This window comes from Felis catus, chromosome D2 (genome assembly GCF_018350175.1).
Source record: "Felis catus isolate Fca126 chromosome D2, F.catus_Fca126_mat1.0, whole genome shotgun sequence".
Lineage (NCBI taxonomy): Eukaryota > Metazoa > Chordata > Mammalia > Carnivora > Felidae > Felis > Felis catus.
In genome coordinates this window covers 38,088,266-38,107,807 of record NC_058378.1, presented here as the reverse complement: position 1 = coordinate 38,107,807, position 19,542 = coordinate 38,088,266, and the positions used below count along the sequence as shown (strand labels likewise).

General features: G+C 45.8%; 1 protein-coding gene across 1 annotated transcript in view; it reads left to right on the top strand.

The window, feature by feature from the left end:
• Positions 1–236: 236 nt before the first annotated feature.
• POLR3A (RNA polymerase III subunit A) overlaps positions 237–19,542 on the top strand; it is a 52,221-nt gene continuing 32,915 nt past the window's right edge. The window contains exons 1-11 of the mRNA XM_003994087.5: positions 237–563; positions 3,119–3,254; positions 3,485–3,622; positions 4,777–4,948; positions 5,196–5,350; positions 13,034–13,273; positions 13,383–13,545; positions 13,724–13,860; positions 15,173–15,276; positions 16,141–16,282; positions 19,213–19,353. Coding sequence (XP_003994136.1) covers positions 520–563; positions 3,119–3,254; positions 3,485–3,622; positions 4,777–4,948; positions 5,196–5,350; positions 13,034–13,273; positions 13,383–13,545; positions 13,724–13,860; positions 15,173–15,276; positions 16,141–16,282; positions 19,213–19,353 — 1,572 coding nt within the window. The 5' untranslated portion in view covers positions 237–519. The remainder of the gene's footprint in view (positions 564–3,118; positions 3,255–3,484; positions 3,623–4,776; positions 4,949–5,195; positions 5,351–13,033; positions 13,274–13,382; positions 13,546–13,723; positions 13,861–15,172; positions 15,277–16,140; positions 16,283–19,212; positions 19,354–19,542) is intronic.

Here is a 19,542-nt window from a genome sequence, read left to right as displayed (position 1 = left end):
TTCCTTCCGTGGTCGTCCAGTTGGTACCTCTGTACCCTGGGCAGGTTCATTTTAAGCCTCCACCTTTACTTAAAAAATTAGAGGATCTTAATTAAGATGTTGTTGGTGACGATGACGACGATTTTCCTCTTTATGCAGTTTTTGTCTCCCTGACTGCCTGAAAGTCCTGAGGCAAAGCGTTGCAGTATCTCTGCAGGTGTCAGAAGACCTGGAGAAATGGACCGGAAATGGGCTTTTGGAAAATACAGCACAGGCCCTGGTGCAGTTTCAAAGAGGCGCCGCAAGATGGCAGTGCAGGGAGAAGGCGAAAAGCGGCGTGTCCGAAGCCTCTCTTGACTGACAGCCGCGCCGGCGAGTAGCGGAAGAGGAAGCGACCACGTGGGGCGCTCTACGGTGGCCGAGAGGATGCCGCTGCTGTGTTAGCAACTAGGCAAGAAGCACGGCCGGGAGGTGCAGGGACCTACGTTTCTCTAATCTGGCTCCCCCGGTCTCGAGGAGGGTGCCCCGGCAGCCGTCACCATGGTGAAGGAGCAGTTCCGAGAGACAGATGTGGCCAAGAAAATGTAAGGAGGGGCAAGAATGGCCAAAGGACGGAGAAATGAGGGCCAGAGGGGCGCGAGGTCGGGGTCCTGGGTCTCAAAGAGTCGGAGATGAGGGTCAGTTGGAAGGGGAGGGCCAGGAATCAGCGGAAGGTGGTGGGCAAAGCTCAGAAGTAATCAAGGTAGGTCAAAGAAATCGGTCAGGCAGAGGGCATTCCAGCACTCGGGGGACTGCAGGCCGGGGGTGGCCCCTGGGCTTTGGGAGGAGTAGGTGGGATGGGACGTGAGCCTTGGGCCTAAGCACGAGTCCTCTCGAGGTCAGACGATGGCCCCTTTGTTTCAGCGAATCTTCTGCCACTGCAGCGTGGGGGAGCAATCTGGGCCGGGGAGTGTGTCTAATTCTGGTATTACTGCAAAGCACCTAACACGGAGGCAACATTTGCTGACCAAAAGCTTGGAGTTACCAGCTAGAAAGCTGTACCACTGGGCTGTGGGTGGCAGTCTCAAAAATAAAGCTGCGCTTCTGGGTCTACTCCTTCAGAGCTTAGTTACCAGGCCACGACCTCTCCTTAATGCTTCCAGTGGGAAAATGAACCAGTTGCTGTTGCAGCAGATGCTCACTGAGGAAGGTATGGTGTGCTAGACCCAGCCATAGGCTTTAGGGATGGGGCGTGAATAAGACCTTACTGCCTAGTCTAGTCGAGGAAGGTAGATAAGTGAACCTTGGCAAGTACAAGCGTAGGTATAGGGGTTCGGAGAGTATGTTATGAGAAAGCAGAAAAACACCGACCAGATAAGGAGCGCACTGGAGGGAGAAAGGGGTAATGAGAAGGACGTGGGAGATCTGAAGCTGTGTTCCAGAGTCATCTGACAGGCAGTAAGGAACCTTTGAAGCGTGTTAAGCAGGGAAGTGTCTTGATAAGAGTGCTTCTTCTGGAAGATCTCTTGATTCTTGGGGAACAGAGTAAGAGAGAGACCTTGGAGGCCACTGCAGGGGGTCCAGGCAGGGGTTATGATGGTCTGCATGAGGGTGGTACAGTCATTGGAGAGAAGTGGATTTTAGAGGAGTTTAGGATATAAAATTGACAGGAGTGTTAGGGATGAGGGAAGGGAGAAATGAGATTGAAACACAGAATTTCTTGCTTGGGCAGCTGTGTGGATGGCTGCCATTCAAGGGGAACAAGTATCTTACTTGGAAGGATCCATATTTTCCTGGCCCCTCATGCCCACCCCAAACCCCATCCATATTCAGATGTAATCTGTTCTCACAAAGCAGGCTGGCAGACTCTGTTAAGATGCAAATTAGGTATCTGAGACTTCCATTTAAAACCTTCTACCAGCTTTCTTTTGCACTGACATTTAAATTCTCTACCAGAGTTCCCAAGCCCAACCTGACCTGAGCCCTGTACACCTCACTGATTTCGTCCTGTACCGTTAGTTTTCTGTGCTCCATCATACTGGCTTGGTTCATTTGGTTCTCGAATGCCACCCTTGTGCTGGCTCTGGGACCTTTGCCCTAGTTGTTCTCTACTAAAAATGCCGGACCTCTGTCTGGTTTTACGGCTGTCTCCCTCTTACTCAGAATTCAGCTTAAATGTCAGCTTTACAGAGGCTTTCTGACCCCATAACATAGTTTTCTTAGACTCTGTCTACCACTTCATATCATTTTTAATCTCTGCATCTATTCACTTTTGTGTCTGTATTTGCTTGTCTCTCTTGCCCACCCTGAACCGTGAGTCCCATGTTGGCAGGGTCCTTGTCTGTGTCCTCTAATATGGATCTTCAGCTTGGCACATCGTAAATCCCCGGTTTGTTGGTCAGATGGTTGAAGGAAAAGATTTGGGAAAGAAAGTTCTGGGTTCTGTTTTAGATGTGTCGAGTTTGAGGTGCCTGTACGGCTATGCAGAAGAGGTGTCTATTACTACGTCTCCAGCCGAGTAGTAGTAGCTGGTCTATAGGAGATTAGACAGACATTAACAGGTACTCCAGTGACACAGTCACTCAAGAGGGACGTGTAGAATAAAAAGGAGTTGTGTTGCATCCCTAGGTGAGGAGAGATTATACTTAAGGGATGGTAGTAGAAAAAACTACAAGAGACTTAAGAAGGAACAGGTGGCATGGGGCCAAGGCATTCAAAGAGTATGTGGTGTCACCAAGGTCGTGAGAAGAAAATATTTCAAGATAAGGGGGAGAGAGAGTTAACATCCAGCACTGCAGAGCAGGAAAATAAGAACATTCTCCTAGAATTTAGCAGCAAGCAATCATTCACTTGATAGTAAGAATGGAAATTATTTCAGTAGGACGAAGGGATGCTTACCAAGGAAAAATGGGAGAGATTTGAATATATTTAATAATAGCACAGCGAGCCTACAGACAGTTGGAAGGATAAGGTTGGTTGTGGTGGCTCACTGTGCAACAGCCGCTTTTGGTAAGCGGTTTTGATGTAATTTCTCCCCTCTCTCGTTATTAAGCTCTGTGCACTACATTGGATTTCCACTTGCGATCCCAAGATCAAGAGTCTTGGTGCCCTACCGACTGAGCCAGGCAGGCACTCCAACTCCCGTCTCTTTTTATTCCAGAAGCCACATCTGTTTTGGAATGAAGTCACCTGAAGAGATGCGCCAGCAGGCGCACATCCAGGTTGTGAGTAAGAACCTGTATAGCCAGGACAACAACCACGCCCCCTTGCTGTATGGTGTGCTTGACCATAGGATGGTAAGGTCCCAACCCTTCCCGCTTCTGTGCATTTTGACTTGCCAGATTGGAAGAAGCAAGAGCTTCTCTCCATCTCCCTCGTTCCCCCTGCACATCTCAGGGTCTCCAGACCTCGGTCTGGAGGATTTGAATACACTGCACTTTCCCAAGCGATTTTGACTCAGAGTCACCTGGTCCCTCTTTCCTGTGCAGTGGTCTCCATTAGCGATTGCGTGTGCTTTTTTCCAAAGGGTACAAGTGAGAAGGACCGTCCTTGCGAGACCTGTGGGAAGAACCTGGCTGACTGTCTGGGACACTACGGGTACATTGACTTGGAGTTGCCATGCTTCCACGTGGGCTACTTCAGAGCAGTTATAGGCATCTTACAGGTAGGTGCAGAGGTGTCCGTTTTTAGGCTGTAAACTTAGGAACTACTGCTCAGGGACACTGGGAGTGAGCTTAGGAGCCGTGAGTGGTCAGAGGGACATCTGGGGAGGATTTTTACATTACATAACGTAATACTGCATCTTACAAGAAGACGCATAAGGATTCTTTACTCTTGATTTTTCTTGAGTAGGAGGTAAGTATGTGTTGTAAAAAGTAATCATGGGTGCCTGGGTGGCTCAGTCAGTTAAGGGTCCAATTCTTGATCTCTGCTCAAGTCATGGTCTGACAGTTCGTGGATTCAAACCCCACATCGGGCTCCGTGCTAACGGCACAGAGCCTGCTTGGAAATCTCGCTCCACCTCCCTCTCTCTGCCCCTCCCCTGCTTGCTTTCTCTGTCTCTCTCTCAAACTAAACTTTTTAAAAAAAAAATTTTTTTTAACGTTTTACTTATTTTTTTGTTTTTGTTTTTTATTTTTTTTCAACGTTTATTTATTTTTGGGACAGAGAGAGACAGAGCATGAACAGGCGAGGGGCAGAGAGAGAGGGAGACACAGAATCGGAAACAGGCTCCAGGCTCTGAGCCATCAGCCCAGAGCCCGACGCGGGGCTCGAACTCCCGGACCGCGAGATCGTGACCTGGCTGAAGTCGGACGCTTAACCGACTGCGCCACCCAGGCGCCCCTCGTTTTACTTATTTTTGAGAGAGTATGAGTATGAGAGACACACAGTATGAGTGGGGGAGGGGCAGAGAGAAGGAGGAAGACACAGAACCCGTAGCAGGCTCTAGGCTCTGAGCTGTCATCACAGAGCCCGACGTGGGGCTTCATCCCACGAACCATGAGACCATGACTTGAGCTGAAGTCAGACTCTTAACCAACTGAGCCACCCAGGCGGCCCATAAGTAAACTTAAAATAATGGTAATCATGAATCAAGCAGTACAGAACAGCACAAAATTTAAAAATCAGCAAAAATTCTACCAGGCAGCTCTGACTATAGGTAGCATTCTGGTGAACGTCAGCCCCCTCTCTGTGCATATCTCTGGGCACATCGCTTAAAGTCTCCTGGGCAAGAGGTAGGGGTAATTTTTTTTTTTTTTTCCTTCAAGAAAAGACTTTTTCATCTCTCATCCTTTCATCGGTTTTAATTTTTAAAAGATGATCTGTAAAACCTGCTGCCACATCATGCTGTCCCAGGAGGAGAAGAAGCAGTTTCTGGATTATCTGAAGAGACCCGGCCTGACCTACCTCCAGAAACGTGGCCTGAAGAAGAAAATCTCTGATAAGTGCCGGAAGAAAAACATCTGCCATTACTGTGGTGCTTTTAATGGTGAGGAGAACACATAAAAGGTTTGGTGGTAGTCATTTCCACTCACTCTGGTCCATTTAGCTTATTAGTTTTATGGAGTGTTGGGAGGTCAGGTTTTTTTCTTGCAAACTAGACATTAGAGCCTAGCAACTGATGCCCTGTTAGCCAAATGCATTTTCAGTGATTTCATTAGCCAGGCTGCAGCCTCAGGCCAGCCTGAGCAAGTATCTCATTTTCCCAACCTTGGTAAATAAATTCTCTCTTACAGGTACTGTAAAGAAATGTGGATTACTGAAGATAATTCATGAGAAATACAAGACCAACAAAAAAGTGGTGGATCCTATTGTATCAAATTTCCTTCAGTCTTTTGAAACAGCCATCGAGCATAACAAAGAAGTAGAACCACTGCTGGGAAGGGCGCAGGTGAGCCTGAAATCACATGCCTGCCTCCCCCTGCATCACACACACCCGTTCTTACCCCTCCCTCTCTGATAGACACGTCTTCTGAAATGAGAAGCTCCGTTAAGGTAGATCTCTAGGAATACTTCCATGAAAAGTGTTTATCTTACAGTGTGTTCAGTGTTTAATGTAGGCTGATCATGTAACTAATACGCTTTTTTTTTTTTTTTTTTTTTTTGCATTTATTTATTTTTGAGAGACAGAGACCGCATGAGCAGGGGAGGGGCAGAGAGAGAGGGAGATACAGAATCCGAAGCAGGCTCCAGGCTCCGAGCTGTTGGCACAGAGCCTGACACGGGGCTCAAACCCACAAATTGTGAGATCATGACCTGAGCTGAAGTCGGACGCTCAGCTAACTAACACACTTTGAATTGTGCAGACAGCATGTCACAGTTGTACCATAAGAGATTGTGGCATCACAGCTATACAGAGCATAAACTGAGAGAGCCTGTGTCTCACATGGGTGAGATCTAAGAAATTGTAGGTAATTCCCGTTACTTTTCTTGGTACAGGCTTAATTAGTAGAATTTTATGAAGTATCCTGTTCTGCCTCACTTTGATTTCGATTAATACTGAATTCACATAGTACCATCCAGAACTGGTAGTATACAAAACTAACAAATCAGTTGAGTGGCTACTGAGTACCAAATTCTGTCAGTCATATGGGGAGTGTCAGGAACTGTAGGACAGTGGGTCTGTTGTCACTGACCCCACTGTTTAGATGTGTCACGAGCAAGTAGTCTGAAAAGATAACTGACATCCTGGGCCAGGGCGCTAACCATACTTGAGTGGCAGAGACCGGAAGTACAGTACGGTGGGAAAGGAGGAGGAACGTGTTGCCTTGGACTTGGTTGGGAAATACTGAGGAAAGGTGTGGTTTGTTCTGGTCTTCAAACAGGAGTAGGGTTTACAGAATCGAGGGTAGTGAGCTCAGCACATCCAGGCGGCAATGCCTCGGCTGATTCTGAGGCTGAGGCTCTGAAAGACCAGAGAGTGCTAATGAAAGCACTTGCCTTCAGGGACTGCTGAGAGGGACAGGACCTGTTCCTTGCTCTTCACATGGATTGCCTCTGATTTAATCCTCAGCAGCGCTTGAGACAGCCCTGCCCAAAGTGACAGAGAGGACTCAAGCCACGGCAGCTGGAGTGCTAGAGAAAAGACACAAGTGAGAGCTTGGTGTAGAGCGCGTCCTGCTCCGAGGAGCGTGGCCCCATCAGAGGCTTTGAGGTGGTGAATGGTTCATGGTGAATAAATGACAGAATTGTAGGACAGCCTGACTGCTCTTCACAAGACCCCATTACCAGAGAGAAAGGGCAGGTCACGGCTTAGGAGAAAGCGGTCACAATTCATATATCTGACAAAGGACTCTCGTATCCAGGAAACGGTCCTTAAAAATCAGTAAGAAAAATAACCTGATTTTTTTAAATTTATATTTATTTTGAGAGAGAGAGAAGGTAAAAGGCAGAGAAAGAGAGGAAAAGAGATAGAATCCCAGGCAGGCTCCGCACTTCAATGCAGAGCCCAGTGTGGGGCTTGAACTCACAAACCGCGAGATCATGACCTGAGCTGAAATCAAAGGTCAGACTCTTAACTGACTGAGCCAACCAGGTGCCCCAAAATACAACCTGATTTTAAGCAGTGGGAGCAAAACTTGAATTGGCACGTCCCAAAGCATCCATTCCAATGCCAATAAACAAAGGAACATTGCTCAATGTTGTTAGTCATCAGGGAATCACTAATTATAACTATACCCATACGGAAAAATGGAAATGTAAAAAAAACTGAAAACTGCCTGCTTGCAAGGACGTGAAGTGACTAGCACTCACATTGATAGTGTGGAAGGTTACCGCTACTTTGAACGGCCGTTTAACAATTTCTTACAAAGTTACGCCTACACTAACCATACAATTCAGCTGTTTGGTTTTTTTTTTAATTTACATCGAAATTAGCGCATAGTGCAACAATGACTTCAGGAGTAGATTCCTTAATGCCCCTTCCCCATTTAGCCCATCCCCCCTCTCACATCCCCCCAGTAACCCTCTGTTCCCCGTATATATGAGTCTCTTATGCTTTGTTCCCCTTCCTGTTTTTATATTATTTGTGTTTCCCTTCCCTTATGTTTATCTGTTTTGTCTCTTAAAGTTCTCATATGAGTGAAGTCATGTGATATTATAGGTATTTCTCTGACTAATTTTGCTTAACTTAATACTCTCCAGTTCCATCCACGTGGTTGCAAATGGCAAGATTTCATTCTTTTCAACTGCCAAGTTATACTCCATTGTGTAATATATACCACATCTTCTTTATCCATTCATCCATCGATGGACATTTGGGCTCTTTCCATACTTTGGCTGTTGTTGATAGTGCTGCTATAAACATGGGGGTGCATGTGTTCCTTCGAAACAGCACACCTGTATCCCTTGGGTAGATACCTAGTAGTGCAATTGCTGGGTCGTAGGGTAGTTCTATTTTTAGTTTTTTGAGGAACCTCCATACTGTTTTCCAGAGTGGCTGCACCAGCTTGCATTCCCAACAATTGAGCAATTTTAATCCAGTACATACCTGAGAAAAATGAGTGCATATGTCTGCAGAAATATTTGTATGAGAATGTTCATTGCAAGTTTATTAATAAAAGCCAGAATTGGAAATAGCCCAAATGCCTGTCAGCGGGAGCATAGCAAATTGTCATAAAAAAAATTTTTTTAATGTTTATTTATTTTTGAGAGAGAGACAGAGCATGAGCCAAGAAGGGGCAGAGAGAGGGAGGGAGACACAGACTCTGAAGCGGGCTCCAGGTTTTGAGCTGTCAACACAGAGCCCGACACGGGGCTCGAACCCACAAACCATGAGGTCATGACCTGAGCCGAAGATTGGCGCTTAACTGACTAAGCCACCCAGGTGCCCCTAGCAAATTGTCATAGATCCACACGATGGAATACTAAGCTGTAATGAAAGAAGTGAACTCGTGACGCACAACCTAGCCAAAGGTCAGAATCCTGCAGAGAACAAGAAGCATATACAAGAGAGTACGTAGTGTATGATTCCACGTAGATCAAGTCCAGCAATAGGCCAGACTGATCTGTGGTGATTGACATCAGGAGAGTAGTTACCCCTGGGGTGAGAGCTTGGTACTGACTGAAAAGAGGTATCAGGGTCCTGGGGCGCTTAGGTGGCTCAGTTGGTTAAGCGTCCGACTTTGGCTTAGGTCATGGTTCACGAGTTTGAGCCCCCCATGGGGCTCTCTGCTGTCAATGCAGAGCGTGCTCAGGCCTCTCTCTCCCCCCTGCCACTCCCCTGCTCGTGAGCACTGTCAAAAATAAAAAATTTTTTAAAAATACCGAGGTCCTTTTATGGAGAGATGGAAATACTCTGTATCTTGATCGGAACACTAGTGTGTGTCTGGTATATATGCGTAGAAACGTGTCAGTCTCTTTAGGATTTGTGGAATTTAGTATGTGTGAATTATGCCTTGACTGGGGAACAGAGCGGGTACAAAGAAAACAGACCGTGAACCTGGTGGTGTTAAAGGAGCCAGAGGCCAGAGTCACTGCACGCAGTAAGAATGGTCAGGGGTTGGGGCGCCTGGGTGGCGCAGTCGGTTAAGCGTCTGACTTCAGCCAGGTCACGATCTCGCGGTCCGGGAGTTCGAGCCCCGCGTCGGGCTCTGGGCTGATGGCTCGGAGCCTGGAGCCTGTTTCCGATTCTGTGTCTCCCTCTCTCTCTGCCCCTCGCCCGTTCATGCTCTGTCTCTCTCTGTCCCAAAAATAAATAAACATTGAAAAAAAAAAAAAAAAAAGAATGGTCAGGGGCTGCAAGTGTGCGTGCAGACATCTGGGAAAGGGGAGTGTTCTGGAAATGGGGAGAGAGGGTGTCAGCAATTGATTCAGGCAGAAATGTCTTCAAAGGCAGTAAGGGTGAAGCTGCTATAGAGGACGTGCGGGCGGGCTAAGGAAGATGGTCTTGGCCCTTGTACAGCCCAAGAGAGAGAGGCACTGTCCAGGCTGGTGGCTGTGCAGAAGGCTTTCAGAAGCCTGGTGAGCAGCCTTGGTCATGGGCGTGAAGGGTGCCTGGGCTTTCCTGGGGGCGGCCTGACTTGCAGGGTGCCCCTGCACACACTCTGCCGCTCCTGGATCAGCATCCTTGACAGCCCACCACTGCCTCCTGCCAGCTTTCTGTCCAGGACGGGTGACCACTGTCTCTGCTCCACACACTCTCCATAGTAGGGAGTAGTACGATTCTCCCATACGGCCTGGGAGGCATCTTGTTTGGGAAAGTCTCCTTCCTAAATGACTCGGCCCTGGAGGTAACCCCTCCCATTTCAGAATCTAGAGCATCGAGCTTGGCTCCCTGGGCATTCCCCCACTGCCGCCACCCCCGTGTATCTCACCCCACTCTATCCAGATTGATGCCCCAGAGGTGGTTTAAGGTAGTGGTGAAGAGCTTTGGCCTTGGAGTCGGACCCAAGATTAGAGCCCAGTTCTGCTGCTTGTTTGTTCTGTGACCTTAGACACGTGACCCAACCTGGACTTGAGTTTTGTAAATCTAAACAGGGATTACAAGAGTATCTGCTTTAAGGCTATTGTGAGGATTAAGAGTTGAATTCCAGATCAAGTGCTTAACAGAGTGCCTGGTGCAGAGCAAGTGCTTAGACCGTATTACCCAGTTGCAGTAGTTAGCGCTGCTACTGACAGTATGAGAACAATGACAGGGGTGCCCAGCTGGCTCAATGAGAAGGACGTGTGACTCTTAATCTCAGGGTCATGAGTTCGAGCCCCACTTTGGGTATAGAAATTACTTCAAATAAATCAACTTCGAAAATAAATAAAAGCAATTTTGTCTAGTGCATCTATATGATTCAATTTACGATAATGAAACTATTTTTAAAAAAATAATGACAGACATGGTGAGGATAGATGAGGTTTCCTCCCCCTCCACATGTAGGCTCAGACTCCATGTCCTTTTGGCTTTACTCAGCCTGCTCCCTTCCCCTCTTTACCAAACTCTCCCTTCCCTTGACTTCTTCCCTGCAGCCCGGCACACCTCTGTTCTCCGGACCCTTTGACCTCACTCTTTCCTCAACCACATGTCCATTGTCTGTGCCTCCATAGCACCTGTGTTCCATCTTACATTTCTGCTGGTTTCTCTTTTAAGTATGGTCTATAACAAGATCTGTTTTTCTGAGGCCCTGTTTGATGCCACTCACAGTGCTTGGACAGTGTGGGGGCCTCCAGACTCATCAGAGACCATCAGCTCATCCTGCCTTTTTTTTTTTTTTTTTTTTTTTTAAGTTTATTTATCTCAAAAGAATGTGTGCACGCTGGGGAAGGAGCACAGAGAGAAGGGGGGAGAGAAGCCCACGCAGGCTCCATGCTATCAGTGCAGAGCCCAACATGAGGTCGATCTTGTGAACCCAACCATGAGGTCGTGACCTGAGCTGAAATCAAGAGCCAGACGCTTAACAGACTGAGCCACCCAGGGCCCCTCATCCTGGTTCTTATACCAGCTGTGGAAGAAGGGAGGGGGCAAAACAGGAATTCACCATTTGCCTGATTCCGAATGGCCCTTCCTCAGAACTGCTTAGTAACCTGAAGTGAACAAAGCATCAGTGACTTACTTTTACCTTTTGTGGAGAGGGGCATTGTGCAGACAGGCGAACATATTGCCCTGAAGCTCATTGATCTCAGGATGATCCACATCCTGACATGTTTACCTACCCATTTAATTTCCAGGAACATGGAACCCCGTATGCCTTTATGGGTAGCATAGCATTCTTGAGTTGATGGAGACCATAGAGCAGTGGTTCTGGACCTTTCCTGGCTCACAGACCTCTTTAGGAATTGAACAAAAACTCTGGACTCGATCTCCAGAAGACTAGTGTATATCCACTCCCCATTTTTTGTTTTGTTTTCAATTTGTTTTCATTTTTTAGAGCATGCAAGCTGGGAAGAGGGGGAAAGAGAGTCTTTTTTTTTTTTTGGTGTGGGGGGGGGAGAGTACCCTCAAGAAGGAGAGAGAGGATCTTAAGTAGCCTCTGTACTTGGCATGGAGCCTGCCGTGGGCTCAATCCCGCAATCCCGGGATCGTGACCTGAGCTGAAATCAAGAGTAGAGTTGGACGCTCAACCAACTGAACCACCCCAGGTGCCCCATCCAGTCCCAGTTTTAATGCAAATCCAGGGGTTGGTGGACCTGCAGATAAAAGTTTGTCCATAGATGGCATCAGTCTTGCCTCCCCACCAGGTATAAATGCCTTCCACAGCATCTCCGGCAGACTGAGCGGCACGCTGAGAGCACGCGGTGCTCTCTTCACCACCACCCAAGGCAGCCCACGCTCCACCAGGGAGCCCTAGCTGTTGGGATATTCCGCCTCAGACCAAACAGCCCTTCTGTCTCTCTAGTGGTCCCCAACTTCTGTTTCCTGTCACATAACGGTAAGTCAGGCCCACTTCCGTGTGTCCCTTGGGAGATTGTTGTTACGTGACCCTTGCCAGTCTTGCCCCCCTGCATCGTGGATGTCCGTGATGTCCTTGTCTGGCACGACTCTGGTACTACAGGTGACATTCAGCCTTCATCCTGTTCCTTGAGCTCTTAGTTTTAGATTTCCTCCAACTGCTTCAGGTGGCCATAAGGTGCTTGTTGCTGGGGGACAGGGAAGCTGAGGGAGGTGAATTCTGTGGGCAGGGACCAGACTGCAAAACGTCAGGCAGGATTCCTTCTCCCCAGCTCTACTGCCATCTCTTCCAGGGTAGGACCATGGACACTTCCTCTTGCAACAGTGTTTTAAGGGCAGTGGCTGTTCAAACATTTCTTCTTGGTTTTGCTCCCTATTTCATTAAGTTACGCATAGCAAGTTCTGGTTGTAACGTGTTCTTGGTCACACAGTCTCTCATCCCAGGAAAATGTAATAAGCAGCAACAAGACACAAGCTGACTGTTCTTAACTTTCATCTTTGGGTATCTCTGATCATTTGTATAGTTCTTGTATTACGAGTGAGTTGTTGTAGCATAGCACTTCTATTAAATGAAGTTAATACAAAGGCAATATAAGTTCACTGTAGAAAATTGAAATGTAAACAAAGAAGCGATTATAATTCCATTCACCTGCAGACGGTACTGTTAACACCTCGCTAAACGTACATTTCCTCTTTTCTGTACAGATGTACATTTTCCCCCAAAATGAAATCATATTATACACACACTTCTTTCATTTGCCAATGTCTCATGAACACCTTCCATAACAGTGGTTACATTTCTGTAATGTGGTTTTTTAATGGCTTCATGCTTGCTCACATGTTGTGGATATACCATGACTTTGTCTAGCCAGCAGCCTATCAGACAGTCTCAATTCTTCGCTATTAACGGCTTTACTGAACATCCCTATAGCCAAATCTCTGTGTTGACTTCTAAAGTCAGACCCTGTGGAATAATTATGAGAGGTGGAATTACTGGCATTAAATAATTGGAAGGAAAGGTATACACATGTTTAGGGTTCTGCCAGTGCAGCGTGTTACCAACAGAAATCTCTGCCCATGTTTGTACTTACTCTGAGTTCCGTGGTGGGTCGGGTAGAGTGCACGGAGAAGTAAACCCGTGCCCAAGCTGTGGGAAGTTAACGTGTGTCTCCATTCTTCCTTTCCTGCTCTCCATAGGAAAACCTGAATCCCTTAGTAGTTCTGAATTTATTTAAACGAATCCCAGCTGAAGATGTCCCTCTACTTCTAATGAACCCAGAAGCTGGAAAGCCCTCTGATTTGATTCTCACGCGACTTTTAGTGCCCCCTTTGTGTATCAGACCCTCCGTCGTGAGTGATTTGAAGTCTGGCACCAATGAAGATGATCTGACGATGAAACTGACAGAAATCATTTTCCTAAATGATGTCATCAAAAAGGTCAGTATTTCCAAGCCCCAGGTTTAGGAGTGTATCTATGCAAACCCTTCTCATCGAGAAAGATTGACCCAAGATCATTTTTTTTTCCTTTATTTCTGCTCATTTTTAGCATCGCATATCAGGAGCTAAGACCCAGATGATCATGGAAGACTGGGATTTCCTGCAGCTGCAGTGCGCCCTCTACATTAACAGTGAGCTCTCGGGCATCCCCCTCAACATGGCGCCCAAGAAATGGACCAGAGGTTTTGTCCAGCGCCTAAAGGGAAAACAGGGTACGTTTCCAACAAGATGTTCAGGAGACAGTCTTCTGCCTTTTGTTACCCTTTTTTTGGAGCGTGTCTAGTGTATCTAGTTGGAAATTACAGAATTTTCTTGTTTGTGGTCATACTATATCCCCAAACAGCATACATTTGTGCTGCAGAGACCTATAACCTATTTTTATTGATTTAGGTCGATTTAGAGGCAACCTTTCAGGAAAGAGAGTGGATTTTTCTGGCAGAACAGTCATCTCACCTGACCCCAACCTCAGGATTGATGAGGTAGCCGTGCCAGTTCACGTGGCCAAAATTCTTACTTTTCCTGAGAAGGTAAGTACCATCCAGCCGCTCGATTCTGTTTTGACTCCAGTCTTTTACATTATTATTTTGAGATTCCAAACAGTAGGCAGTTGGAAAATCCCGAGGTGTGCGTGTTATCTTCCAGTCTGACGCGTATACCACCGCATGTAGTGTCTGCAACATACACAAACACAGATATGTCTGCCTTTGTGTGTATATATTCACATTTATGTCACACATCTCTTCTGCAACTTACTTCTCCAAGGAGTATGGTCTTTGACCTCTTCCTGTGTTGGTTCTTACCTCTTCTTTTAAAATAACTAATGATAGGGGCACCTGGGTGGCTCGGTTGAGCATCTGACCTCAGCTCGGGTCACGATCTTGCAGTTCGTGGGTCCGAGCCCCGCGTCAGGCTCTGTGCCGACAGCTCGGATCCTAGAGCCTGCTTCAGATTCTGTGTCTCCCACCCTCTCTGCCCCTCCTCTGCTCACACTGTGTCTCTCCCTCTTTCTCAAAAATAAATGAAAATTTTAAAAAGCAATACAATAAAATAAGGCCACTAAATGATAAACACCACACCCAGTTAATTTTCTTGGGATAGATTATTATTTTTAAGGCCTTAACAACCATCGAGTCCAATATCTGGGGTGTTTTAAGACTATTGAGGCATAGCCAGAAAGGCTGCCCCACTTTACACTTAACTCACACTCATCATGAGTGTAAAATGGCCTTTACAGTAACTGAGGTATAGAAAATGCAAGGCCTGATAGCAGGAAGGTATTGGCTTCGGGTTTGCTTTTGAGATTCATAATTAGCCCAGATCATGGAAGCTTCTGGTAAAGCTTGTGTAAAGTATCCTTAGTTGATTTACTAATGATCCAGAGTTTCCTTCTGACAGTATTTCACGAGACTGTTGTCCAAGAGGTCATGGGACATGATGTTGCAGACCAGGGTCTAACAGTGCTGGTGCCACAGCTTTTAAACCTCGGGAGCCCATGGTAAATCACTGCTAGTAAAGTTGCCAACTGCTCATAGAATGTTCTGGAAGGTCCTTTCAGCTGAGTCCAGCCCACTCATTTTACTAATGGGGAAACCAAAGGCCAGAAAGGACTTGGCCATTTCACCCTTCCAGTGGTGAGTTCGGACTGGAACCCGGGTGCCTGTGTGCCAATCAGCTGTTGTCGTTAAACCCAAGACTCTAGGCAGCAGGAGATAAACAAGTTTCTTCTCTTTCTTCTGGAATCACTCAAGGAAAGTAAAGATTGAGACACAGTACAGTATAGTGTGCTAGCTTACGGAAAGCTAACAGCCTCTCCTTGTGTCTTCTATCGTGGTTGTGCAGGTGAACAAAGCAAACATCAACTTTTTGAGGAAACTGGTTCGAAATGGCCCTGAAGTTCACCCAGGAGCCAATTTCATTCAGCAGAGACACACACAGATGAAAAGGTAATGCTGTCTCAATCTATTTTTCTTTTTAATTTTTTTTTAACATTTATTATTGAGAGCAGAACATGTGCATGGGAGGGGCAGAGACTGGGGGGGAGACACAGAATCCAAAGCAGGCTCCAGGCTCTGAGCTGTCAGCACAGAGCCTGACGTGGGGCTCAGACCCACAAACTGTGAGATCATGACCTGAGCCAAAGTCTGATGCCTAACTGATTGAGCCACCCAGGCGCCCCAAGCTGTCTCAATCTAGCTGTGTGTAACGACCTTCTCATGACAGAGGTCGCCATATTCAGCCAAAGAATGTCGTCCAAAATCCGGCATTTGTGACATTTTAGCCTGTGGAAAATACTGTTTAAATTGTAGTGAGCCTAGGTATGTCATTTGCTGTGCTTACTCGTTGCATATACACAAAATGTCTATTTGTTCCCTTGCGTTTAACGTTGGATCTAGGAAGACAGAACACGTGGGGGTGTGCAAGCCAATCATTTTCTACATCATGTGGGCTCTCTGGGGTTACTTGACTCTACTCACAGCCTAGGGGGCACTGGTTTGGCCAGCTCTGACCCTTCACTGATCTCTGGTGCCTTTTTATCTCTTGAGACAAACATGAGACAAAACATATCAACAAGGTGCTGTGGGAGAAGCTGACTTATGACTGCATTTTTGTGATTCTAAGACATAATTTTCTCATATTTAACATTTACACAATGAGGACCTATCTGTGTCATAGTTTAATGGCTTGTGGAGGCAGCTTTGATCCAATGAAATATCCATCATTTTAGAGACTGAATCCTGACATGAAGAGGGAGCACCTTGGTGAGGGAGCTTTGTTCTCACAGATCACGTTTCTTGTCACATGTGTAGGTTTTTGAAGTACGGAAATAGGGAAAAGATGGCTCAGGAGCTCAAGTACGGGGACATCGTGGAGAGGCACCTCATAGATGGAGATGTGGTGCTGTTCAATCGGCAGCCCTCACTGCACAAATTGAGCATTATGGCGCATCTGGTGAGTGTGAGATTCTGTTTTTATTTTCTGTTGGTGGGAGTCTGCTGTGTGCGCACGCTAAATTCCAGACTCCTAAAATTAAGATTGCCGGTAATCTGAAATTTTTTGTCACTTTTGATTTTTCTCTTCCTTCACTTTTTAGTTTGAGTGAAACTTTTACATTTTAAGCTTCCCTTCAACGTTTTTAATATTTATAAAATCCGCACTCAACAGTAAAACAGAAAGGAACTAATTGAAAATTGGCATGAAAGTAACTGGCATGATTTCACTTGCAAATGAAAATATATACATATATATGTGTATGCAGACTTATGTAAAACAGATAGAGCTGAAAGTTGACTTGGGGTTTAACGTGGCTTATTAACTATGGAACTAAAATGCTTAGGAGATTTTTCGTCACAGTGACCCTCCAATGAAGACCTTGGAGCATATTTTTTTCAGTGATTTCGTTTTGCAACAACGGCAGTTCCTTTTTCTGGAGATTTAAAATGGAAATGAGGTGCAACTTTAATTCGTTAAATATTCATAAATTCTCTTATCTCCAAAGCCGTTAAATCCACGAGCATTTGCAACAGCATTTAAACAGGCTCTTCAGTTAGTGTTTTTCTAGATTCGGTCTTTCAGTTTACGAACATGCTGCATCAGTCATTTTACTTAAGCGTGGAAATACCGAAGAAGCACTTTATGACTATGGGATTACGATCATGGGGATCTGGGAAGGTGAACAAAATCCCTCCCTTTCCAGAAACTTTTGCTTGGCTTTGGGACATTTTCAAAGTAAAGGTTTTTTTGCTTGAAAAATTTCAAATATATACAAAAGTAGAAAGAATACTATGATGAACTCGTATGTTCCCATTCTCTATATTGAATAATTTTCCAAGATTCTGCCACACCTGTTTTCTCTCTCCCTTCTTTCTTTGATGACCCAGGTGCCAGGTCTTTTCTCCGTGTGTGATCAGTTCACGCATGTGATGGGGGCACCTGGGTGGCTCAGTCAGTTAAGCAGTTTACTTGTGCAAGACACACACAACCACAGCGCCATTGTCACACCACACAGAATGAACACTCACTCCCTACTCTTGTCTAGCACACAGCCCGTGTGCACATTTCCCCAAGGGTCTCAACTGTCTTTTCGCAGCTACTTTGTCCAAATCAGGATGTAAAGTCTGCATGTTACATTTGGTTGATACAGGTCCTCAGTCTCTCTACAACAATCTCCCCTCCCCCTGTTCTTGTAATTTCAGTGTCGTTGTTGGAAAAAAACAGGTCACTTGTCCTAAACAATGTGTCGTGTGTGTGTGTGTGTGTGTGTGTGTGTGTGTGTGTGTGTAAGCATACGGCACTGAGAGTTTATTGTTCCTTTTATCCCTCTGAACTGGGCAGTACTCGAGGCGCGATCAGATTCAGGCTCAGCTTCTGGCAAGAATGACTCCTAGGTGGCACTGGCTGCTTCTTACCTTATTTCAGGAGGGGCGTGCTGTCTGGCTGCCCCACTCTTCTTATGTTGAGAAGGTTAGAGCGTCAGATACTTCAGCCTGATGCCTCCCTTCAAAGTTTCCTTACCAACCTTTTATCTAAAGACTTCATCCATGGCCAATTATTGCCCGTGTTATTTCATTGGGGCTGCAAAATGAAGAATTTCTCATTTATCATGCCTTTCATATTCCATACCTCTCATTTTATTAAAAAAATTTGGGGGGGAGTGTCCCTGGGTGGCTCAGTCGGTTAAGCACCTGACTTTGGCTCGGGTCATGATCTCACCGCTCATGAATTCAAGCCTCACGTCGGGCTCTGTACTGAAAGCTCAGAGCCTGGAGCCTGCTTCCAGTTCTGTGTCTCCCTCTCTCTCTCTGCCCCTCTCCCACTCATGCTCTGTTGCTTCCTCTCAAAAATAAACGTTAAAAAAATTTTTTTTAATTAAAAAATTAAAAAAAATTTTTTTAAATCTTTTATTTATTATTTTTGATAGAGAAAGAGTGAGCAGGGGAGGAGCAGAGAGAGAGGGAGACAGAATCTGAAGCAGGCTCCAGGCTTTGAGCTGTCAGCACAGAGCCAGACATGGGGCTCAAGTTCACCAACCATGAGATCATGACCTGAACCGAAGTCAGGTGCTGAACCCACCAAGCCACTCAGGCGCCCCTCCATACCTATCATTTTTATAAGGAAGAGCCTGTTCTTGTTAACTACGGTTATTTGTTTATCCAAAAATATAGCGCCTGAAGGAAAGGCAGAATAAATGCCTGATTCTTGTTCCTTTATTGTCAGTCTGGGAAGGAAAAAGTTGGTGCTTAGTTTCTTCCAACGAGGTCGGGTTGGGTTTATTTGTCTGTTTTTGCTTTCTCTTTTTTTGGTGTCATTAACCCATGGGTTTTTCTATAAGGGACTCTTGAATACAGAGAACATACTGAGGGTTGCTGGCGGGGTGTTGAGAAGGGGGATGGGCTTAATGGGTGATGGGCATTAAGGAGGGCACTTGTTGGGATGAACACTGGATGTTCTATGTAAGTGATGAATCACTAAATTCTATTCCTGAAATCATTATTATGCTATATGTTAACTAACTTGAATTTAAATTAAAAAATAATAATAATAAACCCTGGGTTTTTATTTAGTCCATGTGTTTTATTCAACTTCTGCCATAAATCTTTTTCATACCCAGCTGTGACATCACTGGCCAGTGGGAGCCCCTTCACATGGCTCTTAACCTTGGTGCTTGCCTCGTATTAAAACAAACTCATTGCATTTTTTGATCTCATAAAGAATACCTCCACAAGTGACATGTATCTCTTAACAAAACATACAAAGATTTTATTTCCTTAATCTAAAGTGTCCAGTTTTCGAGGAAGCCATTTATTAATATTTTGAAACCATGAAGCTTTTGGATAAACGACTAAGCCCCTCTCCTATTTTGTTTTTTTTGTATTCCACAGGCCAAGGTCAAGCCGCACCGGACCTTCAGATTTAACGAGTGTGTCTGTACACCCTACAATGCGGATTTTGATGGTGATGAGATGAACCTTCATCTTCCTCAAACAGAAGAAGCTAAAGCAGAGGCTCTTGTTCTCATGGGGGTATGTAGGGTAGGGCAGCCCCGCTTCTGTGTAACAGCTTGAAAGGAGGGGGAGGGGAGCGTGTGTCCTGTGTGAAAACACCCTGTAGGGTGTAAGGGAGTGTCAGTGACAGGTGGGGAGCTGAGAGGAGTGGGTATTCTTCTGGCCTGTAATATGCGTTTCTAAGGTACAGGACATACATGAAAAACA